Source organism: Cucurbita moschata, unplaced genomic scaffold (assembly GCF_002738365.1).
Source record: "Cucurbita moschata cultivar Rifu unplaced genomic scaffold, Cmos_1.0 Cmo_Scf00003, whole genome shotgun sequence".
Classification (NCBI taxonomy): Eukaryota; Viridiplantae; Streptophyta; class Magnoliopsida; order Cucurbitales; family Cucurbitaceae; genus Cucurbita; species Cucurbita moschata.
Window position 1 is genome coordinate 3,602,267 of NW_019268519.1, and position 26,289 is coordinate 3,628,555.

At 36.7% G+C, this 26,289-nt stretch overlaps 5 protein-coding genes and 1 long non-coding RNA gene across 9 annotated transcripts; 2 read left to right on the forward strand and 4 right to left on the reverse strand.

Moving 5' to 3' along the window:
• Positions 1–2,228: 2,228 nt before the first annotated feature.
• Positions 2,229–3,207, forward strand: LOC111433299 (auxin-binding protein ABP19a-like). The gene is made up of 2 exons (XM_023070310.1): positions 2,229–2,443; positions 2,526–3,207. The coding sequence occupies exons 1-2, from the start codon at positions 2,257–2,259 to the stop codon at positions 2,978–2,980; spliced, it is 642 nt and encodes a 213-aa protein (XP_022926078.1). The 5' UTR covers positions 2,229–2,256; the 3' UTR covers positions 2,981–3,207.
• Positions 3,208–3,544: 337 nt separating this feature from the next.
• On the reverse strand, positions 3,545–7,789 carry LOC111441020. Of its 3 annotated transcripts, none has more exons than XM_023077913.1 (10): positions 7,359–7,789; positions 6,926–7,136; positions 6,746–6,798; positions 6,380–6,416; positions 6,223–6,285; positions 6,012–6,116; positions 5,764–5,914; positions 5,597–5,673; positions 5,399–5,505; positions 3,545–4,062 (listed from the first exon to the last, which is right to left on the reverse strand). In XM_023077913.1, exons 1-9 carry the CDS (start codon positions 7,457–7,459, stop codon positions 5,413–5,415), a joined length of 891 nt encoding a protein of 296 aa, XP_022933681.1. In that variant the 5' UTR covers positions 7,460–7,789; the 3' UTR covers positions 3,545–4,062; positions 5,399–5,412. The 3 variants fall into 3 exon arrangements, with proteins under 3 accessions (XP_022933681.1, XP_022933682.1, XP_022933680.1); XM_023077914.1 differs by having other exon boundaries at positions 3,545–4,129; XM_023077912.1 differs by lacking the exon at positions 3,545–4,062 and having other exon boundaries at positions 5,266–5,505.
• Positions 7,790–9,175: 1,386 nt separating this feature from the next.
• LOC111440112 lies at positions 9,176–11,851 on the reverse strand. Its single transcript, XR_002709906.1, has 3 exons — positions 11,575–11,851; positions 10,039–10,120; positions 9,176–9,557 (listed from the first exon to the last, which is right to left on the reverse strand). It is a non-coding gene; the product is annotated as an uncharacterized LOC111440112 (long non-coding RNA).
• A 1,248-nt stretch (positions 11,852–13,099) lies between these two features.
• LOC111434179 lies at positions 13,100–14,060 on the reverse strand. Its single transcript, XM_023071548.1, has 2 exons — positions 13,497–14,060; positions 13,100–13,414 (listed from the first exon to the last, which is right to left on the reverse strand). The coding sequence occupies exons 1-2, from the start codon at positions 14,058–14,060 to the stop codon at positions 13,100–13,102; spliced, it is 879 nt and encodes a 292-aa protein (XP_022927316.1).
• A 939-nt stretch (positions 14,061–14,999) lies between these two features.
• Positions 15,000–19,943, forward strand: LOC111439992 (tubulin--tyrosine ligase-like protein 12). The gene is made up of 15 exons (XM_023077390.1): positions 15,000–15,349; positions 15,441–15,683; positions 16,023–16,147; positions 16,242–16,458; positions 16,655–16,780; positions 16,881–17,137; positions 17,227–17,334; positions 17,432–17,573; positions 17,669–17,837; positions 18,221–18,378; positions 18,530–18,853; positions 18,955–19,029; positions 19,178–19,247; positions 19,356–19,513; positions 19,664–19,943. Exons 1-15 carry the CDS (start codon positions 15,074–15,076, stop codon positions 19,808–19,810), a joined length of 2,595 nt encoding a protein of 864 aa, XP_022933158.1. The 5' UTR covers positions 15,000–15,073; the 3' UTR covers positions 19,811–19,943.
• Positions 19,944–20,023: 80 nt separating this feature from the next.
• On the reverse strand, positions 20,024–25,611 carry LOC111440041. Of its 2 annotated transcripts, XM_023077424.1 has the most exons (14): positions 25,357–25,611; positions 24,787–24,874; positions 24,538–24,646; positions 24,198–24,247; positions 23,804–23,870; positions 23,582–23,654; positions 23,145–23,200; positions 22,698–22,794; positions 22,381–22,465; positions 22,145–22,207; positions 21,620–21,679; positions 20,783–20,875; positions 20,621–20,683; positions 20,024–20,528 (listed from the first exon to the last, which is right to left on the reverse strand). In XM_023077424.1, exons 1-14 carry the CDS (start codon positions 25,410–25,412, stop codon positions 20,427–20,429), a joined length of 1,062 nt encoding a protein of 353 aa, XP_022933192.1. In that variant the 5' UTR covers positions 25,413–25,611; the 3' UTR covers positions 20,024–20,426. The 2 variants fall into 2 exon arrangements, with proteins under 2 accessions (XP_022933192.1, XP_022933199.1); XM_023077431.1 differs by lacking the exon at positions 25,357–25,611 and having other exon boundaries at positions 24,783–24,874.
• Positions 25,612–26,289: the final 678 nt, after the last annotated feature.

Sequence of the window (26,289 nt, forward strand, 5' to 3'; positions counted from 1 at the left end):
TTCGAGTCAACTCAGCTTTGATATCAACTGTGACAATCACACGTCTTTGAGCCTCACAAAACGATTATATGACACTATCACTCTTGAGTAAATCAACGAACTCAAATTCGGCTTGTCAGCGTCACAAATGAACTATCTGATAGTCTCTTTCCCCAGAAAACGATTTTAGAAGAAAAAAAAAAAGTGACATTGATAGCATATAATACGAATAAGAAAATTTGACAATTAGTCGTATCCTCCAATAATACATTATAATTTAAATTATTTTTGACATATAAGACATCAGAAGGGGCAAGGAGTCATACACCGACACAGTTTAAAAAAAAAACTATGCTAATGGAGGACATACGGTAAAAAGTTTGGAATGAACATGCAGTCATGGACCATACGTCTTAAAAAAAAAAAAATATGACTGTGACACCAACCACAACGTGTTACAAGTTTTAGCAAACTTACTTTTACAAAGCGTTGCTAATAATTAGTGTTTACCGCCAACATTTGGCCACGCCGCTAAAAAGTCATCCCTAGATAAGAAAAATGTACTTTAGCTTTTGAATTTTCGAAAAAATTATAAAGTACTTTTAAAATATATATTCTCGATTCTTATAACTACTTTGTGGATATTTACCAATGTGCCCTTGTTATCATTCTACCTTGTAAATGAAAAAACGAAGGTTAAAAACTGCAATAACTAAAAACGAACATAACTTCGAGATTTTGTGATAAAGTCAATTAGTAGTCGAGACACGTTTAAAAAACACTATCCTAAAGCCAATTATTCGCTTTACACGAGTTAAAAGCAAGTTATAACTTTCTCATCGTGATACAACGAGCAATTTCAGTAAAGCTACTCGAATCTACTCTTGATGTTTCGAATAATTTTGAAACGTAAACCGATCCTTTTTTTTTCACGAACAAAACCCAACAAAAACGTAACGACAAGTTATCCAAATTTGAGATGAGCGAATAGAAGCGGGTGAAAAGAGAGTAACCCAAAAGATAGGGAAGCTTGGTCGTCCACACAAATCTGTGCATGGCTTCAAATTGAAAGAAGAGGCAAGAAGATATGTAATTGGCTGTTTGCAAATCCAGAGCTAGCTGTTATGTTATGTCTTCTTTTGCCCTTCCATTATTTTCTACCTCATTTCCATACTCATGTGACTACGTAATGGACCCACTTTGGCTTTTTCTCTCTTTTTCAATATCTTTTTAGCTCTTTTTTTTTTTTTTTTTTTTAAATTATGTTCGGTTACCCGTTCTTCGACTAGATATTTACACTCCCTTTTCTTGAAAGCCTATAAACGAGAATGAGATCACGAAAACGCTCGTGTAGTTAAATATACGTATGATTTTAGGGTTTAGGTTAAATCAAGCTTACAATGAGGTTATCACGAATTGCAGGGTTTCACTGATTCACACGCCCAGCAAAATCTAGCTCGTATTCAGTAGCCATTTGTTTTTGCTTTTCTGTTTTTGAACATAGAAACCCTAATTTTATCATGCGTTTCTTTGTTTTATTTTCTACTTAAACTTAGTTTATATTTAGGCTAACTAACACGTTTGGTCTCTGGGATTTGAATTTAATTTCTATTCCGTCCTTAAATTTTAAAAATTACATGTTTGCCCTTCACTGTTTGGATTTGATAATTGATTCATGTGTATATTAGATAAAAAAAAATACATATAATTAAAGTCGAGTTAGCATATATTAACAATCAAATCATCATTTCATTTGGTCAATTAACGTCAACTTTACTAGAACCCATTTAGAAATCAAATTCAAACGTCTAAGAACCAAATAAAAACATAATTTAAATTTCAAGGATCAAAATATTAATTCTAAGAATTCGGGAACCAAATAGAACCTAAGTTAAAAAAATTTGTTTCTTAAACATTACGAAGAACTCAAATGTGTCTCCTGAGCTCGAGAATCAAATAAAAACACTCAAATATGAGGGAAGTTTTTGAGTTAAAACGAGATATTTTTTGTTCGAGATATTTCCCTTTCTCGGGTTTTGACACCATACAAAAAGCAACTTTTTGTTGTCTTTTCAATATAAAATCAGACCCGAATCACATGCTTCACAGCTCACAAATTTTTGTCCAAAACTTAAACCACACCCTTTCAATTATGCCACAAAATGGTGCATGGGAATGGATCATGTCTCATTAGCCCATTGCCTTTGTTATCCTCTTACACACCTCCCTCCCTCTACTTCTATATAAATGGCCTCTCATTCCCCTACTTTGTTATCCATGGCTAGCAAGATGGTGCTTCCTCTTTTCTTCGTCTTCTCCGTCCTCGCCTCCTTTTCCCACGCTCTCGTCCAAGACTTCTGTGTCGCCGACCTCAAATCCCCCGACACGCCCGCTGGCTTCCCTTGCAAGAAGGTGTCACTTGTTACGGAAAAGGACTTTGTTTACTCCGGCCTCGGTGTTGCTGGTAATGTCGAACTATTGTTTTCTCTAATATTACGGACTTTGAATTTAAGTTGATGGGTTATGATATATTATTGTAATCATAGGTAACACGTCAAATCTCATCAAGGCGGCTGTGACTCCAGCCTTCACTGCTCAATTTCCCGGCGTGAATGGCCTCGGAATCTCATTGGCTCGCCTTGACCTTGCGGTTGGCGGTGTGATACCGTTCCACACCCACCCTGCTGCCTCCGAAGTTCTGCTCGTCGTCGAAGGCACAATCTGCGCCGGGTTTGTTTCGTCGGCGAATACCGTCTACTTCAAGACATTGAACAAAGGTGACATTATGGTATTCCCTCAAGGGCTACTACATTTCCAAATAAACTCCGGCAAGGGCGGTGCTCTTGGATTTGTTAGCTTTAGTAGTGCCAACCCAGGGCTGCAAATTCTCGACTTCGCCTTGTTCGGTAACGAATTGCCGACCGATATCGTTGCGAAGACGACGTTCTTGGACCCTGCTACGATCAAAAAGCTTAAGGGCGTTCTGGGCGGAAGTGGTTAGATGAACTCGATAGAGAAAAGTCTCCTATAGAGATTGATTTTTATTAGAGAGTCGTTATTGTTAGTTGTTGGTGTGTCTTTGGCTGTGTCTTGTAGTTTTTTCCTTGTCGTCCACTTAATCGTCGTATCATGTATGGTGTCTGTATCATGTGTTTGGTAGCTTTAAGGTTGTAATAATCATCCATTGATGTTTTTTTTTTATTAATCCTAATTTAGAATAAAGAAAAACAAGAACTTTATGGTTCAACTTTCATGTTTGTCTCGGCCCTGTTTGGGACTACGTTTCACACCCTTCAATCCATCCCTTCAGGCTTACACGAATACTTAATTATTCGATAAAACTTCGAATTCGAATCCGAATCCGAATCAAAATTCAGGTCCATCACTTGAATTTGTGGTCCTTTTCACTAAGACCTCATCCAAAACATCTCAATTGTCGTCATCGTCATCTTAAAATCTATCATAAAAGGAATCTGTTGTGCTTTCGAACTCTATAATCCTCACTACCCACATTAGCGATTTTGAAGTTGTCCTCAGCCGAACTTTGGTCATTTAAATTATCGGTTCGTTCGTGAAAGACCGAAGGGAATAGTTATTGAAGAAGGTAAACCAAAGTTACAAAGATGGAGGGGATATGGACGCTAATGGCTACATTGCAAAGGAGATGCTGTTGAACAACATGGTGAAAGGACACATTGATTACAGAAGCTCTAGTGCTCCATAGAAGCCGAGGCTTCAGGCACTGCACATCTGGTCGATGATGGTCCGAAGAACTGTCGCTGAGAGCTAAAGACTGGCCTGGGTCCTTCTCTACTGCAATGAAGATCGCTAGTGATTGAGCGAATGGTCTGCACCAGTTTGAATGGCTCCCTAACTGGCATAGCCTTTGCCTCCCTCGTTGAGAGATTTGTGCATATGGGTTTGCTGAGGGCAATTTCTTCACTGGAACTTGTCCCAGATGCATGCAGGCCGAAGCTTAGTCGGCTATGATTCTCCGAAAATGCTTAACTTCTCGGCCATCTCGTTGTCCCGTGCTTATCGTCTTTCTGACGTTGGTGTCGCTGCACTTGTGTTCTTCTGCTCCTGCATTGTAATCTTTAATATCAACAAGTGCTCTCTCCTCAGAAGAGAATTGTATCTTTACGATTACCTACAGATTCATCCAATTCTAATGATTTCTGCAAGGAAGAAGCTTTAAAGTTTGGAAGTGGTGTTATTAACTGGAATTGGAGATGTTCGTGACAAGTTCATCCAAGAACATCGACCGCCCGGGGACAAAGTTTGAAGGAACTCATTTTAACCAATGTGTATGATTCTTTTTTGTTTTGGATGCAGGAAATTGACCAATAAATCCATACAAGCCAAATCAGACACGAGCTTTAGATATTCTAGCAGTTTATATAATCATTTGTTCAGAACTTTTTCACTACGCATTCACACTTGGCAGACAAGAGGTATTTAACATGGGCATTGTTGGCTGATTGATTGAATATCGTTTGTTCTTGCAAGTGATGAAGCTGTTTGTTGCTGCATTTGTGGGGATTTCTAGAGAGAAATTGGGCTTTCATTGAACAATAATGTCAAGAGGGTATGTATTTAACTCCCTTTCCCCATTTCCCATCTCTCTTTTTCCTTGAAGCAATAGATATAAAGACTATTATAGAACAGGAGCCTAGAAAAGTTCATGGGATATAGCTATATATTTTCTGCCATGTGCTACATAAATGAATTTGGAAATGGGAAGTCCATAATTACATCATGGTTATCTTCGCTTTTCTGGCCATTCTCGACCAAGTTAGGCCAGTAATTAATGATATTAAGTTGAGTTCATGGAAGATGCTGGTTTTCCTTAATGATTGGGACAATTATGGTGTGAGATCTCACATTGGTTGGAGAAGGGAGAAGGGAACGAAACATTCTTTATAAGGGTGTGTAAACCCTAGCAAAGACGTTTTAAAAACCTTGAGGGAAAGCCCAAAGAGGACAATATCTACTAGCAGTAATCTTAGATTGTTACAAAGCTCAAAGAAGACAATATCTGCTAGCGGTGAGCTTGGATTGTTACATATGGGTTTGTGGAAGTTGGCCACTGCACAACAATTTTGCTTACCTGTTCTAAGAATTTGCTTAGTCTCGACCTATCTTGGTGTTGAAAACTGACTATTGAGGCTCTATAGTGCTAACTCTTTGGATGTTTTCAGGTGTGTTTGTCGGTCTCCAACCTTTCACTTGTGCAAGTTTTCATAAGAAGAAACCTTTTTGTACTCGTGTATGAACTGAACTATAAGTGCAAGGGGCTTTTTTTGGTAGAAAGATTGCAAAGAATATGTACGCTACAAGAATGGTAGAATATTACTTTTACACCCCAAATTTCATTGCACTCACCACTTTTTGTGAGTTCCAATGTCAGTACAAGTACCTTATGAATGAATATCAACACCAATATGCATTGTTAAGCTTCCGTGTGTTAATACATAGTAGGTAAGTTTGTTCTTCCAACAATTGTGAGCTTGCTATTTCGACCACCTGAAAATTGGAACGTATGTATAAACTCCACGAAGTGAAGCGTAATGCAACAAAGAATGAAGGAGTTTTATTTGCGTAAGTAGATGATTACCTCAAAGCCTATCTTTTCGTACAATAGTCGGGCAGGTGTGTTGTTTCTATGTACATGCACGTATACCTGTTCGATACCTGTCACCAAAAGTATTATCAGAAACCATATTAGCAAGCATTGCATTTTCATATAGTTTGATTGAATTTTAATCTCTCTTTGGGTTATACCACTGGATCTTGCTGTTTCAACTGCAAACTTCAACATATTGCTAGCAACACCCTGACGACGTGCTGCTTTCGATACACATAAGTTTGAAACATATGCATATTTATTTGGTATCTCTTTGTTGATGCTGCATACATGGCTCTTCTCTCTTTCCTGTATATAAGGATCATTCCTTCACATGGTTAGCCAAAGGGAAGAAAGGGAGATAAGAGCAAGTAGATAATAATAACGACATAAATTCGAGTTCAACCCCTGGAAAAGTCTCGCCGTGCATCAAATGCCGCAAGCTCATATCAAGAGTGGCTACGACGCTTTTAATCACCGTGCGTTTTATATGCTTCTGTTCCTTGCTTACCTGAGAAAGTTCATATTAGAAAACAAAGCCAATTCCACCAGCTTAATGAATGGTTGCCATGGTAAAATTTCACGGCTACAACTTTTTATAGCCAAAAGTTTCTCACCGTGACAATGCATGTGCATGACTGTCCAAGCCCACTACATCTTCTTTTAATGGCATTGAACTCCTGCAACATTCATTGGATATATATAGAAATTAAGGGTATGAACCAATTCATCTTCAACCACACAAGAAGATCAAACAAATCTAACCAATCCTACCTGTTCTGCAAATTTCCTTTTGAAGCTATCAACATATCTGTGTTAAAGCAGAGCTACAAATCAGTTGCATCCAACTCTTTTCACTTTCTTGAATAAACCATATCTACAATCTCCGTTGTACTATTGACAACTTATGAGCAATGAAATTTGAACATTTTTGGTATTATCAATAGCAGCTTGGTTTTCTTTTTGCTGCCCCTTTTGATATCAAGTCCAATTTCTGTATAAATTCTCAGATGCTTAACAGGATATCATTGAATATTTAAACTATTCTTTTCAGATTTTGGTTTGTTCTTGTGGTTTAGAAGATAAGGTGTGCACAAGCGACAAAGTTTCTTTCAATAAAATAAAACAAAGGTCATTTACCGTTCATTTTTTCGATTCTCCCAATGACTTTCAGCCCGAAGCCATGCCGCTGTCTACCACAAAATCAAGCACACAGACGCCACAACTTATTTATGGTCCAAAATTTTCAGAACGATTTTAAGGTTCTGAGATTGAAGATTTCTTCATCAAGCACAAAATCAAATGATTCAAATCACTTACCCACAATTCTTCATCAAGCACGGCCTCCCTGGCTACGAATTGACCGAATTCCAATTTTTTTTTGTGAACTAATTCTTGATCACCTGGCGGCGGCCGATTAAACCGTAATTCGTTTGGCGTCGATGGTTTCGACTTCGGTAGCAACAGAGGCGTTGAAATCTGAATAGAAATCTCTTCCTTCATCGTTTGAGGCGATTTAGAATCCATCTTCCTGATTCAAATTCAAATTCAAAAAAATTGAAATCTCCAATCAAAACAACATACCAACTCATCACCGGCCCGTTCCCGCCGGAAATCAACTCATACGATTTTGTAATAATCTAAATAGGAACCTTATCCAATCAAATGAACGGCAGCGATGAAAACCAAATCATAAAGTTGAAAAAATTGGTACCAGAATCGAACGGAAGAAGAAGAATAGAATCGAACTTACATAGACCACGAGGCAACATTTCTATGAAATATGAGGTCGTTCCGGTATCCATATCGGACGGATCCCAAAAACTCCGGCCTGTAAATCGAGATTGCCGACATTGAAACAGGAGCTTTCAGCTCACAAATTCAACCACCAAACAGGACAAACAAAAGACGGAGCCGGAACCGTAACGGGCAATAATAATAACAATCCCCCTCGTTCTTCAGCCAAAAATGCCGTCCGAACAACAAATTAAAGATATAGAGAATCCTAAAACATCGATTTCCAGAGAAGAGAAAACCAGAAAGAATACACGAAGAAGATTCCCGTGTCGCCCTAACGCCGCGCCGGAACTTGGCGTTTGCAGCAGAAGAATCGGTCTTCTCCCCTTTTTCTGTTTTTTTTATTTCACCGATGTTTGTTTTTAATTTAATTTTTTTCTTTCGCTTCCCTTGTACTTGTAACTTATGTTGCTCCACTCAGATCTCGCCACGTCTTAACAAGGACGCCACGTGTCATTATTTTGACGGCATTTGATCGGATAATCCGCGGCGTTTTCTACGTATTTTATCCAAAAATCTAAATAATTTAGTGGACCCAGTTTTCTGTCTTTAATAGTAATAATAATATTTTTTTAAAAAAAAAAAAAAAAAAAACTGCCTTAACAGTTGGAGCTCCAGCCACCGCCCTATAAACCTTACTGCAAATAAATTATAATTAGAGGTCAAATTTTGTCTTCGGATAAGTCTAAAAATCTTCCGACAAATATATGATATACTTTAATGCCAACTTTACCCTTCCTATTTTTCTTTATTTGGTCTTTACATTTAAATATGTTTTACTTATTTTTCTAATTCAATTCTAATTTCATGTAATTCATACAAAAGCTAATTTTGTTGGGTATTTCGGTTTGAAGAACCGAGCTACAAACTTGGAAATAGAGGTTTTCTTTCATTTCTCGACGGTGAAGTACCGAAACGACTTCCACCAAATAATCGTCCCTCCATCTTATTTTACAACCTAAGAAACAGGGATGTGAAGGATATAAAAAATAACAAAAAAATAAAAATAAATAACATAACCACAAATTTTTTTACGATCTAATTTCAAAACCCTACGGAACAAGGATGTGAAGGGTATAAATAATAATAATATAGCCACAAATTTTTTTCGAACTAATTTCAAAAAGTCAATCCTTAATAAAGATGTATCATGGCGGGAAATGATAAGTAACCATATATGTATTTTAAAAGATTTACGGACTAAATCGAGACGTGAGTACTAAATTAGAATTAAACATAAATTAGAAATTAGAACAATAATCAAATATGAATTGACGAAAAGACCCTTCACAGAAGAAGAAGAAGGAAAAAAAAAATGCAAAAGGCTCAATTATTGTAAGATCGAATATAGAAGTACAATGAATCCATTTGCTTTGTGGATAATACCAGCAGCGATTATGGCAGTTTTAGATAGCAGCCCATAATAATAATTATTATAATTATAATTAAATTAAATTATTATGTGTAAGTCTAATCCACAACTTTCCTATTACTTTTTATTGATTTTTTTTAATTAAGTTATAAAATTTTTTTTTTTTTGTATTTAGTTCAAGAAATTTAAAATATCAAGTAGATCTCAGGAAGGACCAAAAAAATTATATTAATTTTTACAGTATTGTTTTTTTTATGAATTACTTAACCTAATAAATGTGATTTACATGAACAGTTATTTAAGTTGCATGTTCAAATAAACTACAAAAACATGAGTATTTGCAGGCTTCTACTTCCTCCAAAATCTAAAGCAATTTTGGATGAAAACTTTGCTCTGCCATTTTCATCCTTTAGAAGCTTTGAATTATACAGCTGCTATGCTTTTCATCTTCTCAAGTTCAAAATGGGTGATCTGAGAGTTAACCAGTAGATCTCACATTGTAACTGGTAGATCTCACATCGATTTGAAGAGAGAAATGAAACATTCTTTATAAGGGTGTGGAAATCGCTCCCTAACAAATTCGTTTTGGAACTGTGAAACTAACGACGATACAAAACAGGCCAAAGAAGACAATACCTAATAGCGGTGGGTCGATTCATCACTGTGTGTCCTTCCGGCCTTCATGAGTTCAAGTTAAACAACAATTCACCAGTGCCTACAGCCTTGTCGAATTCAACCGAACATGTTGTTAGCTAGCCTCCGTTTCCAACTAGTGGCGTGCATCTGAAAATTACGTAAAATACAGACTTGTACTTGTATTTTGAGAAACAGAAGATAAAAATTGATGTCACCACAAGAATCTCTCCAAAATTGACTCTTTGATCAGTGATTCGGCACACTATCCGACTCAGAATCTAAAGATCAAGACGCCTCTATTTTCGAATCACCTACCAGTTGAAAAAGACTCTTGACAGACTGAAGCAAACCCCGAAAACATGGAATGAAAGAATTGATGCATACTTCATGCCAGAAGGAATTGTAAAATACCCTTATCAACCTTGTATGAAAAGGTGAACTCGTGTAGAGATCCGAATGTTACATACATGGGCGGCTCTAGCTAAGGCTGCCAGCACTTTCTTCCTTTTGTGTAACACAATGGAGTGTAAGATCATATATAATATCCTTTTAAGCTATGATATACGAGGGCCTCTGGCTTTGTTGCTAAAAGACATTGTTTTGGTTGGCTGAGTTAGAAGCTTTGTACCTGAAGATGTGTGTCTTGTCGAATTGGCTCGAAGATAATTTCCAATGCTCGTTCGGATGTACTGGCTTCAGCACAAGCTTGGCTTTGTGTTCATTACATGGAACATTATAGAATTGAACCAAATATTAAATGCAAATCCTTTCAATCTAAAGAGTATATAAATTGATATAAACTGAGCTTGTGAAAATCAGGAGTGTATTGCCCTGTTTCATATACTACAATCTATTCTTTCAAGAATGGCACATGAACCACAAATGCTTGCAATAACATCGAGGAAACTTAACCACGTATAAATACTAGTACAACATTCAAGAGATACAACAGCTAAACTGCAACAGTCCAAGACCACCGCTAGTACATATTATTTTCTTTGAGCTTTCCCTTTCGAACTTTCCCTTCAGGTTTTTGAAACGCGTATGCTAGGGAGAGGTTTCCACATTCTTATAAATAATGCTTCGTTCTCCTCCTGTGTCTGGGATCTCACAATCCACCCCCCTTCTGGACCTAGCATCCCCGTTGTTCTCTTCTCCAATCTATGTGGGACCCCCAATCCACGTTGGTACATCACCCGATATTTGGCTCTGATACCATTTACAAGTGCCCAAGCACATCACTAATAGATATTGTCCTTTTTGGGTTTTCCTTTTCATGCTCCCCTCAAAGTTCTTAAATCACATCTACTAGGGAGAGGTTTCCACACTCTTATAAAGAATGTTTCATTCTCCTCCTCAACCGAGGTGGGATCTTACAATCCACCCCCTTTCTGGACCTAGCGTCCCGGTTGTTCTCTTCTCCAATTGATGTGGGACCCCCAATCCACACTGGCACATCGCTCGGTATCTGACTCTGATACCATTTACAAGAGCCCAAGCACATCACTAGTAGATATTGTCCTTTTTGAGTTTTCCTTTTCATGCTTCCCCTCAAAGTTCTTAAATCGCATCTACTAAGGAGAGGTTTCCACACCCTTATAAAGAATGTTTTGTTCTCCTCCTTAACCGATTTGAGATCTCACATAAACTCTATATTCTAACGCTCAAAATCCTCGCTCGACTCCAAAACAAATCGATAGTTGAATGTCGTGCACGGCGTACCTTTACTGGTTAGCAACAACATCACTTTCAAACATGTACAACCAACCAAGATGTTACACTCACACCAGATGCTAAAAACACTACAAAATCTGCAGGCACGCAAGGAATAACTGAAGCCCTACAAATTTAACTTAGTATCAGACAGAGCCAGAGAACTTTTCATTTTTCTTTAGCTTCACAGTTACAAAGGAAATATCAACTTCCTTAGTTCATTCTAGGTGTCTAAGCATCACCAATGTTCAGCAAAAATCTATTCAAACCACAGATTGATATAACTGAGATATGGATAATTGACATATTCTATAGACCTTATAAAGCTACAATGTCATCAAAGAAATCACAGCAAAGCCCTAAACATGCAGCCCACAGAAGCAAGAAATATCTAAGAAAAACTTGGCAACATTTATATCCACCAAAGTTATAAATAGCAGATAATGCATACCTTGAAATCATCTGAACTGTGAAACATAGATCATAATTTGAAGGCGACTTACAATGCCGAGGGCATCAAATTGATACTGCAAACATCTTCCCAAGAATCCTCGCGACTTGATACGGAATCCATAGCGAATCAATTGGCACTGCACATAAAACGTAAATCAACGAAACCTGAAACTTTCCAGCTCTCTCCACATCTAAATTTTAGCAAGATCCGGCCTCCAAAACCCCTCCAAATCCAGAGAAATTAAGGTCGTAGGCACAGATGAAGCGAGAGGCGCAAAAGCTCGACCAAAATGACGCGGGAATTTGGCGATAATTTGGATTTGTTTGAAATTTTGATTATATAAGACCAATTCTCAAAACTTTAATCGAAGAATTATGAACACAAAATTAAAATTTAAACGAGATATAACCTTTAAAAAGAATATTATTTATAGAATATATCTTTATTATATTTTAATATTCTTTATTTTGATCGGGTTTATAGTATATTTTATTGTATTTTCAATATTTAATTAGTTTATATTTGTGTGGTAGAGAATAGTTACATGGTTGGATTCCTATTCTATTTTTCATTTTTTAATAATATTTTATTAAATTAATTAATTTTTAAAAAATTTAAGTTGTCAATTAAAAAAATTAATTATTTATATTTTATATTAATTATGACATTTTTCATAAATATGATAACATCATGGTGTAAGATTATGAATTTAAGACTTTTTGTATAAAAAACATTCACTTAAACAAAGGTATTTTTTTGAGGAGGTTCTTCCCGTGTAGACGCTCTTTAATAGAACTTTAGTTAGATTGTCGTGACCAGGAAACTATCGTTTTTGCTTGGTGGATCGAGAATACCCGACTTATCAATTTATCCGATAAATTACTGGGGGCTCATGTAGCCCATGTCGGATTAATTGTATTCTGTAATAATAAATCTATTCGAAATGGCTTATTTCGTTTGCGAGACGAATAACGAGTTGAATTAGATATCCGTCGTATATAAAGAGTTAATATTTTATTTTAAAACATATATTTTTTTTATTGGTTTTATAATAATGAGATGAGATTGACAGATCACATCTATTTTTATTTTTTTTGTTTTTATATGTGATTTTTAGTTATTTTTATATATATTTACAAATAAGACAGTCATAATTAGTTTCTTTTAATAAAAAAAAATGTCATTTTGTTTGATCAGAATATATCTTAAAATAAATTTCATAATATTATTTTATTAATTCAAATAATTAGAAATTTTATTATTATTTTGATATATCTTTAATAATTAAAAAAAAAATCTAAAATGATATATTTAGTTTCCAAAATTTAAGATAAAATATGATTCAAAATATGTTTGTAATGAAATAAAAATCATATATTTTGATTAAAATTTCATTTGCATGAATACTTATCTAAAAAAAAAAATATATAAAAAAACAAAATGAAATGAAATAATATTTTATGAATATTTTATAGAGTAATATAAGTCGAAATATATCACTTTCCATGTTTGAAAATAGAACTCAAAGTGACCTAGGTGGAAGGCGAGGCAAAGATGGGGCTAGGGGCGGTTTGGGAATAAACTTCCGAGCCCATATATGTTTTCCATTGATAGTATACTTCATTTTGGGCTGTCCTTGAAGAACGTGGTTTATAGTAGCGGCTGACCAAAACACTATACGAGCAAACAGTGCTTGTTGGTTTGGCTTTACTTCTTGCATTTGAAACATTTGTATGCAATCGCCATAGTTTACGGTGAAAAATTCTCGAACCTCCCTCTCATTCACCGGATAGCCCTTGGAAAACGTTACAAAAACTGCTCTTTCATCTGGCGGTACCTTAATAAATTATTAAGAAAATGTTAAATTAATAAAAATATTTCTAAACTTTTTTAGTTATAAAAATATAAATAAAACACACCCAATCTCTACTATCAACGGCTATATGAAAAGAAGGCGGCTGAGACGGTAACGGGGTACCGGCGGGGGCGGCGGCGGCCGCGAGTTGGCGTTGATTAATGGCTGTGATCATAATATCTGTCATACATCTAAAACAGACCTCGTTCTGAATTTTAGCCACCCCTTCAACGGCCGCCGTCCGATTGGCATAGAGAATCTGAAGAGAAATTTCCTTGGTCATGAAAATTTGTGTGAGAGGAATATTATTGCTGCGGTCATCGGAGGACGGCGGTGTGTGGTCGGAGGCAATGCAGGCGAGAGCGGCAACGGCTTCATTGGCGAGGTCGTTGATAAAATTGAGTGGCAATTGGAGCATTCGGAAAACGGTGTTGCGAAAACCGGCTCGTTCGAGCCATAGCCAAAACGCCATTATTTGCAGAGCTTCAATGGGGTCTCTGCCAATGTTGATGGTGAGTATGGTGTAGAGTTGTCTGTCGATTTTGTGGAATAAATTGAATTCCTCTTGAGAGATGAACGTGGAAGAAGAAGGTGAAAAAATTGGAGTTGAGGGTAAAGGATAACCCATTTATTTCTATTCCAATCTCAACTTCACGTTTTAATTTATAGAAACATAAACAAATAAAATTCAAATTCAAATTTAAATATTAAGATTACATTTATATTATCTATTATCTATTATCTAAATCTAGCCGACATGAATTTATTGAAAATAACGACCATGAATCTAAAGAATGACCCAATAAACTACACGGCACGAGTAGGAATCGAATCGAGCATGCCCTTTTGAAACCTAAATGATGACCCAGAAACTTCATTTATACATAACCTAGTTCTTTGTAAGGAGTACGTCTTGAGATAGAGTGTCAGTCGTCAAGGCAGCTTGTAGTTGTTGCAAGCTGGAACTACTATAGCTTATGGCTAGAGTCAAGAATACTAACCTGTAACACGAATACTAATTTCGAACCAACTTTTTGTTCTTCTCAAAAGTCAAGAATATTAACCCGTAACACGAGTAATGAAATGGTTGGGATATAATTGAAGGGTTTTGGGTTTATCAGTTACCCAAATAAAATATAAAATATGAGTGCTGGACAATCGTACGTTCGCTGCCATCAAGAATGCGATTGTGACAGCTGGCCCACCGCTCGATATAAACTTCTGCTACCATTTGTAACAATCAAAGTCCACCACAAAGATTGAGTTAAATAAAACTCTAAATTTAATTTAATTAATTTTTTTTTGGAAAGTTTAATAATTAAATTTATAATTTTAAGAATGGAGAGATATTAAAGGAGAGAGAGAGAGTGTTTTTAATTAAATTTTACGGCACATTCGCAGACGAGCTTAGGCTCGGATATAATGGGCCGCCGAAAACTATGGGCTTGGGCTCACATGCTCGGATATAATGGGCCGTAAAGGCCGAAAACTATGGACTTGGGCTCACATCATACTAATGGATTCTTAAAGCCCACCGATTGACTGTCTTTCTCGGGTGTGTTGCCCGAGCTCAGTTCTGCTCTTTTGAGTTGCACAAAGCCGCCACTGAACGGCGAAGGACAGCGAATATCACGTCCAGAAATGGCCGCCGGAAATAGAATCGAAGCTTATGAGGATTTCGTTGAAGTCCATGGTTTGCTCCTCGCCGCCTCCGGACTTCCTCAATCTTTACACCGTCAACTGTTTCAGAAACTGACTTCGGAGACCTTTGACGGTGGCGCTCACTTTCAAGTCGAACCGTTCGAGGATGGACGCTGTAGACGGCTCGTCCTCTCCTCAGACTTCATGTCCAAGGAATCGCACGTGTTCCTCGTCGACCATGCCTGGACTTTCCGTCTCTCCGACGCTTACAATCAGGTTATATTCTTATACTGAATTTGTTCCTTCATTTCTAAGGCTACTGAAGTGAGTTACTCTTGTTAACTTGGGAATGGTTGCGTGCGGACAGTTGCTGGAAGTGCCGGGATTGGCCGAGAGAATGGCGTCCTTGATGTGTGTAGATGTTGATATGAATTTGGATGAGGACGCGAAAGAGGAAGAAGTAGATCAACAGAGTGTTTGGGAACTATTGGAGAGTGAAATACATGGTGCGAAAGAAAAAGGAAATGGCTCTGTGAGATGGTTGGAGCTTGAAGATCTTCAAATTGATGATGATACACTCTTGTCCCTCGATTTGCCAACTAAGTTTCCGGTATTTCTGTCAGTTGAGAAAAAAATTTGACGTAAAATGTTATCATCGAAAACTGATATAAACTCAATGTTGAACTGGTTGCATTGCGTTGATTATAATTACAATGCGTATAGTTTTCCTGTGAATATTATAGAAAAAGTAGAATTTGTAATCAAAATTTTGATGTTATCACTTTTCAGGAGAATGTATTTTGATATAGCATACTGAATATTTCAACAAATTTTCAGTAATATTGGAAATAGAAATCTCTCTTAATATAACTTTCTAGTTTCTGATTTCGTAGCTATGGATATTTTCATATACTAGTCTTAAAAGTGCATTTTGTTTCTTCTGATTTAGGATTTACTGGCACTTAGCTTGACTGGAAACAAGCTTAGTAATGTAGATGTGGTCGCTCAGGAAGTTGCTAAATTTAAACATCTTAGAGCACTTTGGTTGAACAATAATCCTGCTGTAGAAAACTGGTATGTATGATAGTCCAGTGGTGCAAAATACTCGTGTCTTCATGCTTAAATTATTGAATGCATTTCAGAAGTGTTCTGAACGCTTCCTTTACAGTGATGAGATCCTGCAGCAGAAAGTTCTTGATGGATCTCCAAATTTGGAAATCTACAACTCACGATTTACTCATAACTTTTCTGAGTGGGCATTGGGCTTTTGTGGAGATATATATGAAAAGGATAATCCTGGAAGCATCTACCCAGCTGATCACTCATTGCAGGACGTTACTAGTCTAGACCTTTCACATAGAGGTATTCACAATTTAAACAACAAGGTGAGAACTCTGCAGCTATATTGGTTAGTGTGTTATTATCTCGAAGGAAATGTAAACTCTTAAGCACTGGTTTGGCATTTGAATGTGTGCTATTTATCTTGAAAGTTGGACTGATGGTTATGGCATTTGAATGTACCAGTTATGACCACTAGTTAGTTTCACATGGTTTGATGATCCTCTTAGTTATCCTTCTCAGGCCTTTTCTCCTGTTGAGTTGCCATCTCTCTCGTACTTGAATCTTCGGGGAAATCCCTTGGAACAGAATTCAGTTGGTGACTTGTTGGAAATCCTTAAGGAATTTCCTTGCTTAAGTTCTCTGGAGGTATTTGTCAAAATTAGTCTATCTGCTATGGTATCCTGCTCTAAGAGTTTGTTTGTAAATAGCTATTAGTATCTGTTACCGTTCATATTTGGTTCTGCAGGTGGATATTCCTGGTCCTCTTGGAGAGAAGGCTGTAGACATTATTGAATCTCTCCCTAATCTGCATACTCTGAATAGCATTGACGTAAAAAAAATATTGAATTCTGGAAAGCATGTCATTGATTCAATGCTTCTGCCGCGCCTCCCTGAGTGGACTCCTGAAGAGCCTCTCCCTGATCGAGTTATAAATGCAATGTGGCAATATTTGATGACATACAGACTAGCAGATGAGGAAAAGATTGATGAAACCTCTGTTTGGTATGTTGTTTATCAACTAGATTCAAGTTGCTTTTCCACCTTTTCCAGCACGGGCATGTTTTAATCTTTTTATCTGGAGCTCTTTGCAGGTACGTGATGGATGAGCTAGGTTCAGCTTTGCGGCATAGTGATGAGCCAAATTTCAGAGTGGCTCCTTTCCTCTTCATGCCAGATGGAAAGCTAGCGTCAGCCATAAGGTTACTTTACACCCTATTCTTTCCCTTCATTTTCTAAGCATGCTCTATGTATTATTGCGCCTTTATGATAAAATGATCATTTAATTTTTGTTTCCAGCTTCACCATATTATGGCCTATCCTCGATGTTCAGAAAGGTGACGAATGCACTCGTGATTATCTCTTTGGCATTGGGGAGGACAAACAACGGTCTGCTAGACTTACAGCTTGGTTTCATACTCCACAAAACTATTTTGTTCATGTACTTCCCTACTGATAAATCCCTTATCTTATTCATTTCCATAGCTGCGAGGGGACATTGCTAAGTTCGAATCTAATGTAGAGAAATTATTTCAGGAGTATGAGAAATACATCAGGAATCTGCAGTCAAAAGCGTTGGCTTCGCCCATACCTCAAACCACATCAAACACTGAAGGACGGCATCAGATCAAAGGAGGCACTTTACGTGTTTACACTGACAATCCTCAAGTTGAAGAATATTTAAACCGCCCTGAATTTATAATTAGTACGTACTAGAACTATTTTTATTATGTCAGAATGCATTAGTTGAGGTTCACTGTTAGTAGATATTGTCCTCTTTGGGCTTTAGACTTCTCCTCAAGGTTTTTAAAACACGTCTGCTAGGGGGAGGTTTCTACACTCTCGTTCTCCTCCCCAACTGACGTGGGATACTCACGTTAGTATTTTGCTCTAATGTAGATTGAGCCAAAGTACTTCCAAAAAATCAATCACATCAGGCATATGTGGTTATCTTGATTTTTTTTTTCCTTTCCTAGGCCAGAAATTAAATTCAGTTTTGTTCCAAGAATTGTACTTCATTTAATACTTTGATGTTGATCTTTCTCTTAGATAGTTTTAAAAAAATTTGTGCAATTTATTTCATTCCAGCTAGCGATCCGAAAGAGGCAGATATTATATGGACAAGTATGCAGATTGATGAGGAAACGAAGAAGGCTACTGGGATAACAGATCAGCAATATGTAAACCAATTTCCCTTTGAAGCTTGTCTTGTCATGAAACATCATTTGGCAGAGACTGTGGAGAAGGTAAACTATGGAAACTAACTCATATATATATATATATATATACTTGGTTTTAAAAGGTCACTTATTTCTTCCTTCTCTAGTGTTTGGCAATACTTCTTATTTCTTTCTGCCCAAATGATGCTAAATCAAAGAAATCTCACTTTTCTTACAGGCACATGGATGTCCCGAGTGGTTGCAGCCTACATACAATCTCGAGACACATTTATCCCAACTTATTGGTGATTATCTTGTGCGTAAAAGAGATGGTTTAAATAATTTATGGATTCTGAAACCTTGGAATATGGCACGGACGATAGATACTACAGTCACCGACAACCTATCCGCTATTATCCGTCTCATGGAAACTGGTCCTAAGATATGTCAAAAGTATATTGAGCATCCTGCTCTGTTTAATGGGAAGAAGTTTGATCTGCGTTATATTGTACTTGTACGCAGTATGAAGCCTTTGGAAATCTTCCTCGCAGATTCTTTTTGGGTAATGTGAATTCTTGTGGTTGCAAATTTCTTGAATGCCTCTGTTCATCTTTCTTGCACAACCATGTTGAAATCCTTACTCAATTCCTTCCCTTTCTCCAGGTTCGATTGGCAAATAATCCATATTCTTTAGAGAAGCAGAGTCTTTTCGAGTACGAGACTCACTTTACGGTTATGGTATGTTCTTATCTCCATCATTTGTGATTAAAATGTAGCTTTATCGAGCAGTCGGTCTAGCTTACTACAGTTTTGGATGCCCCAGAGAAATCAATTATGCTATTTTATTTTTAGATCATTTTTATAGACTCAAATGCTTTACTTGCAGAACTACCGTGGAAAATTAAATCATAAAAACATAGCAGACTTTGTCAAGGAATTTGAGCAAGAGCACAATGGTAAGCAAGCTTTGAATTTATCGACATCGACATTCTATCCCTCGACGTTCTATTAATTGTTCTCTTTCAATTAAGCTAAAGCTTTTTGTCCTAATGGGAATATTACAGTCAAGTGGTTGGATATCCATTCAAGAGTGAGAAGCATGATCCGGTCAGTATTCGAGTCAGCTGCAGTGGTTCACCCTGAGATGCATAGTCCATTCTCTAGAGCCATGTATGGTCTGGATGTGATGCTCGATTCCTCTTTTCAACCAAAGCTATTGGAGGTTTGAACTAACACCATCTCGTTTCTGCTTTCATTATTTGAGATGCTTTTCATCATCTTTCAAATGACCATTTATGGCTTTTCGTGCTTTCGAGTCAAATGTCTATGCTGTTTTTACCAATGTGCAATGTTCATCATCCCATTTGTTTAGGTGACTTACTGCCCTGATTGCACCAGAGCTTGCAAGTACGACGTCGAAAATGTTTTTGGAGATGGAATTATAAAAGGTCGAGAATTTTACAATGACGTATTTGGTTGCCTCTTCTTAAACGAAACTACGCATGCCACTCCATTGTAACTGAACCACAGCTCAATTTTGTAAACAGTAAATACCGGAGGATTTTCTCCCTTTTTTTTGTTGAGGTTTGTATTTTTAATTTGATGTCATGTTTTGTGTTGAAATTGATATTCCAGATAGCTTCCATCATGTTTCAAAATGAGTGTTTTCTTATATCATATAATGCCCCAATTGATTGATTGCTTGTATGACTATAGAATCAGGACGCAAATATTACATCACCTCACTTATAAAATCAGCACATATTCTATTTCATCACCTCACTTATGAAAAAGCAACACGATTATCCAATAACATTGAAATAGTTCATTCCTGATTTATCTAGTTTTACAATAAATTTCTGGTCATTTCGTGTCGTGAGGAATCAAAGAAATTGATGCTTAGTCATGACTCGCGAGTCCAAAAGAGAGAGGAGAGGAGGATAAAATAAAATAAAATAAATCTAAAGGATCTTGAATGAAAGAAAGAAAGAAAAAAACAACCTTCATTCCTTTACAGCTGCTGCTGCCTGCATTTGGTCAAATGTTGGAGACCATAACGCAGGAGAAAACTCGGTCTAATCTGCTGCTGCTCAATCTATATTCAATGGAGAATAAATTTACCCTGTGGAAGGCGGTTAGGCATCAACTCCCCTGCTGCTCTGATGCTTTTTTAGTGTTGAAATCCTCCTTTGCAATTCATTATTTGATAAACGCTCGCCTTCAAGCGCTCTCTCAAGCTTTGGCGCAACGATAAAAGGTCATTGCTTTAGCGAATTGAAGATATTATTTGTTCCATCAAATGAAGGTAGTAGAATAAGCAGTGATGTACCTTAGCAGCTCGTGTACTCCATTCTCCTAGAATAGCTCTCAGTCTTTCATTTTCTTCTACATACTATTCATGGATGGCAAGATGTTAAATTCACAGATAGAAGGTTTTGCCCATATGCAATGTGTGAGAGGACGTCGGGTTGGATGATGTTCAAATTAGTACCTGCTTGTTGGTGATGAGTAATTTCTGAATCTCGGTATCCCTCTCAGCTATCACAGATCGAGCAAGCCTAAGTTCTGATGTTACCTGATTCATCTGCAACATATAATTCAATTGTTACGGAAAATTATGATTCCTGGTGTGGTCAAAGTAATTTCTGTGAGATCCCACATCGGTTGGAGAGCGGAACGAAGCATACTTTACAAGAATGTAGAAACTTCTCTCTAAACCAAAGAGGACAATATCTACTAGTGGTAGGCTTGGGCCGTTACAAATGGTATTAGAGCCAGACTCCAGGCCATATGTCAGCAAGGACACTGAGCCCTAGAGGGGGTGGACACCAAGCGACGTGTCAACGAGGATATTGGATCTCGAAGGGGGGTAGATTGTGAGATCTCACATCAATTGGAAGAAGGAAACAAGTGCTAGTGACGACGTTGGGCCCCGAAGTGAAGTGGATTGTGAGATCCCACATCGATTGGAGAGGGAAACGAAATGTTCTTTACAAGAGTGTAGAAACTTCTCACTAGCAGACGCATTTTAAAAACCTTGAGGGGAAGCCCAAAAGGGAAAGCCTAAAAAAGACGATGTCGGCTCGTGGTGAATTTGAGTTGTTAAACAATAATTTAAGCTGACAATATACTTCAAGGTCATGGAAGCACACCCACAGCAAACCAGCATAAGTTGGCCGAGTGATAAAAAAACAGGACAGTAAAACCGAATATCTTTAAATAATACAAGTAGGATCTGACATCCCAATAAATTAGTTGAATGCACATAAGTTGGATGTTATTAAAAATGAAATAAAAGCATAACCATAGTACTGTATGCAAGACATACCTCAGCTGAAAGTGTCCTCAATTCCTGGTCACGAGCAGCTAGCATATGGGCAAGGTCAACCTGAAAAAGGAGCCACCGGTAACTACAGCCATTTTCATTCATATTACATTCCTTCACATATTCCTTCATCCTTGACTATCATGTGAGAAAATTTTCATTTTCAGATACTCTAATGAAGTAGATAACAAAACCAGGAGACTTCAAGATCAAACGACAATATTATCTAAAAACACATCCAACACTAACACTTCAAGATCAAACGATATTTATGTTGAATTTACTTTCTTTGTATTTATTATGAAATATTAAATATACCAATATAGGCATATTCTAAAAAGAAACATCTCTCCAACATGTTTGTGTCCTACTTCATTTAAGACATTGTCGTGTCGTCATGCTTGTGTTTGTGCTTCTTAGGCTCGACACATGAATGATATCTTACAAACCAGTACAAACTTTAGTTATACAAGTACTATACAGATAAAATCTAAAAAAAACATCAAATATCAGATTAACAATGATCACCTGAGGAGTGCTTCCATCGCTAGACCGTTCATATTTACTTAAGCACTCTTGCAACCGAAGAATCTGAGAGGTTCAGGAACAAAGGTTACAGGCTAGACATCTAATGGGTACTAAATATCTACTTTACCAATTGAATGAGCTCTTTCCAATAGGAACAGGGAGAAGAGCATGACGAAAGGAAGCGGCTGGGTGCCAAACCATCTTGAGGTAAGTATGTGTATAAGGTTACTATATACCTCCTCATTTAGAAAATGAAGGTTCTCTCGCTGATATTGCAACAGAGCCATTTGCTGATCAGAAAGTCGTCCGACATCATGATACCTGTTCCACCAAAGAATTCTTAATCTTTATTCATGTGAAGAAAAAATCGAGTCATCTGAAGTTACCACTATTTTCATAGGAGAAAAATGTAACTTCCCAAAAAACTCATAATCAATTAGAATCAAATAGGTTTAGCGAAAATGTATTTGAACAATTATTTTCTAAGACACAGTGACTACCTAGACTCTAATACAGACTAAAGAGCAGCGTATAGTGATCAGTTTAATATAACCTTAGATCTTCCAAAGAAGTTGATTGCTGAAGTGGGGAATACAATGACTTCAAAACATCAGGCTGAGAATTTAATGAATTGTACTTTTGTACATAACCTGCATTGCACGCATGACAATATTAATCACATCAAATTTGTAAAAGTTTCCATTTTATTATACCTTTTTCACGTTCAAGTACGAAATTTACCAAACATTGATTTAATTCATATCACAGTTAGTTTTTTTCTAAAAGCTGCAATTGATTATTTTAAAACTTACGGCAATCCGAAACTAAGCCTACATCCAATAACATGTTACTCTCCAAATTACAAAGTCACAGTTTCTCTATAATGAAAGGAACTTACTGACCTAAGAAAATGAGTAAAAATAACAAATAATTCAATAAACGAAAACACTATTGGTACCAATCAACTCCTGAAGAGATCCCATGAATACATAAAACTTACTGATATATATAACCATAAACGATCCAGCACATACTGCTTCAATTAACATAATCATCCTGCAGATATAAAAGGGGCATCCAGCACAACATTTTGTCAGTAGTGTACAGCTAGCTAAAGATGGGGACATGGATTAAGTATGTAAACTAAGGAGTAAGCTTTGAAAGGAGAAGCTTCTAATGATACGATCAATAAGCAACAAAATGACAAAAAATGGAAAATTAAGGTAGGACATTTGCATACAGTCAGAATATGATAATAATGGAACATCCATGGTTGTAATAAAATCCAGAAAATATAAATAGAACATCTTTGGGTGATCAGATACATGGTCTTAATAAAAGATATCGCCATGGGAAGGTGACGATGAAGGGAATGAAAGTAAATAACAGTTAACTGGAAAAACTACTAGACAACATTCACATGTATAACCTCACTACCTCAGAATTAGGGGAATCGAAAGTGCACTGATTTGAGGTTCCCATACCATGACGAGTAAAAGGGCAGCAGTTCCTGATATTGAACAATTATTTAAAATCGGGATCCACCATCGTCAAAAAATGGAAAACAGGTAAAAACGCTTCATTGCCATGTGGCATTTAGCAACACCACAAAAATGTGAAAATTTTTAAAGACTGAGTCGGCACAGCTATCTAACATACCATATGCAGTAACTGCGAAAGGTAGACGAACAATATGCTTTAACTTCTGGCTAAAGCTATAATAACCCTGCAAATGAGAAAGGAAAAAAAAAAAAAATCCATTCAAATGCATTGTAAACCACAGAACATGAAATGAAACACCAGATTGACCAAAAGACAGGCTTCCTTCAAGAAAACATATTGCAACAGAAATAACTAATCTAGCAGATCACGATCATTCAGCCAACAGAAAACGAAGTCATCACTAAGGAAAACATTTTCTCTTCATCACCAATATCAATCAATAGTACTTTTAGTTCATATCGCAACTTCAATCTTTAAAACCTTCAACCTCTTCAAATTTTCAAAGGAAAGAGGAAGCAAAAAAAAGTTCTTCATTGATAAATGTAAGTACCTGCAAACGAATTTTATGAACTTGATATACTAGATACTGCTGAAAGATACCTGAAATAGTAAACCGCGGTTTAATTTCTAAACAAGTATAAAGTTCTATAACCATATCTCTTTAGTTGAATTATTGAGCAAAAAAAAATTATATGTCAAGATGTTGAGTTAAAATAATCGAGTTCAACAGCTCGAATTCCTAAGAATGAACTAAATAGAAACTTTTAGCCTTGCAATGACGAAAAGTAAACTGGCTACATAAATAACAGAAAATAACATTGTCACTTCGTCAGAAAATAGTTAGTTTTAGTTTATCTGAGTAAGTATAGCTCTGGACTTTATTAGAACACCTGTGAGCATCAACAGAACAACATCACAACTGCAGAGCAACGGTTCAACCAAGTGCTTTATAGGATGAAAAATCCATGGTGCTCCAATAGCCAGAGCAGCATAGCCAACCTAAATCGGGGAGAAACGCAATCATTTCAGCCTTTTCAAGCAAAGTAATACAGTAAGCCAGCCAATTCAAGAACTATCGAACTTTCCCTAACTAGAATTACAAATGGATTTTGGTTCATTTAGATGGAGATTATACTTGCCAAAACAAGACAATAAATTATGCTCCCAATTGTTCTTGCAGGCTTCCGATGACCAAATAACGGGGCCTCATGCAGTATATCAAGAAACCTGTACCAGTCCAATGAAGGAACTATCAATACCGAAGGAAGATAGACAGTAAAAAACATTCAGGCGAGTCAATTCAACATTCGACAGTCGGATTCGTACTGAAATCACGAATAATACTACAGAGTGTTAGACAAACACAACTCTCCACAATGGTATGATATTGTCCACTTTGAACATAAGCTCTCGTGGCTTTCCTTTGGGCTTCCCAAAAGACCTCATTCCAATGGAGATAGTATTCCTTGATTATAAAGCTATGATGATCCCCTAAATTAGCCGATTCATCGTCCAAAAACATTCAGGCAAGTCGATTCAACATTCGACAGTCGGATTCGTACTGAAATCACGAAGAATACTACAGAGGAATAACTAAAATTGAAATTTCCAAAAACATAGACATAGCGGAGTCTGAATTCAAACAATCGGACGCTTGAAATAAACAGAATAAATGCAATCAAACGATTGAAATTTATGGAAAATTTTACATCGCGTTGTCTTGAGATGATGTTGCGCGCGAAGAGGCGTGCCTCTCCGCTGCCATGTTTGGATTGTAGATGCTTAAACGGAGATGGAAGAAGAATTGGACACGGAATTGCGCAGTGGAAGCTTTTCGTTACCGCCAATTTTGCTTCTCAGATTTCGATGATCGGTGATTTTTCCAGAGGGAGAGAGAGAGAGAGACTGATTCTTCTGCAACAAATTTCAGCATTAGGAATCTTTTGGTCGTAACGGAATGAGTACGAGATGACTGACGAGTTAATATTCTTACCGCCAACTCACGGGTTGAAATGTTAAGTCAGTTAATATTCTAACATTATTAATAAATTTTAAATAACAATTACTTACCTTCTAAATGCATTTATCCTTAATCTCAAAAGTTCCAATATAAATTTTATAATTAATATTTGTTTTTTTTTTTTTTTTTTTTTTTTTTTTTTTACAAAATATATATATATATAGAAATGAAAAGAAGAACGAATTCTTTCAATGAGCTCTCGTTGGCAGCTATCTGGCATTGTATGTATTGAGATCTAGAAATATTTTATGATGAACGTACAAGAAAACTTTCTTTGGATTTGCTGAAGATTTTTGGAATTTATTTATTTCTCTCGGGGTTGGGTTGCTTTAGTTTTGATGCAACCAGATTGTATGGTCCGGGAATATGGGTATTTGATCCTTATGGATTAACCGGAAGGGTACAAGCTATAAATCATGCATGGGATGTCCAAGGGTTTGATCCTTTCGTTCCAGGTGGAATAGCCTCTCATCATATTGGAGCGTATTCGTCCGCCCCAAGGATTACGTATGGGAAATATTGAAATCGTCCTTTTGAGTAGTATCGCTGCTCCTACAATCAACGTGACTTTAGTTGCTTAGTATTTTACTTTCTTCGTTTTTTATATTTATCATTCTTAAAA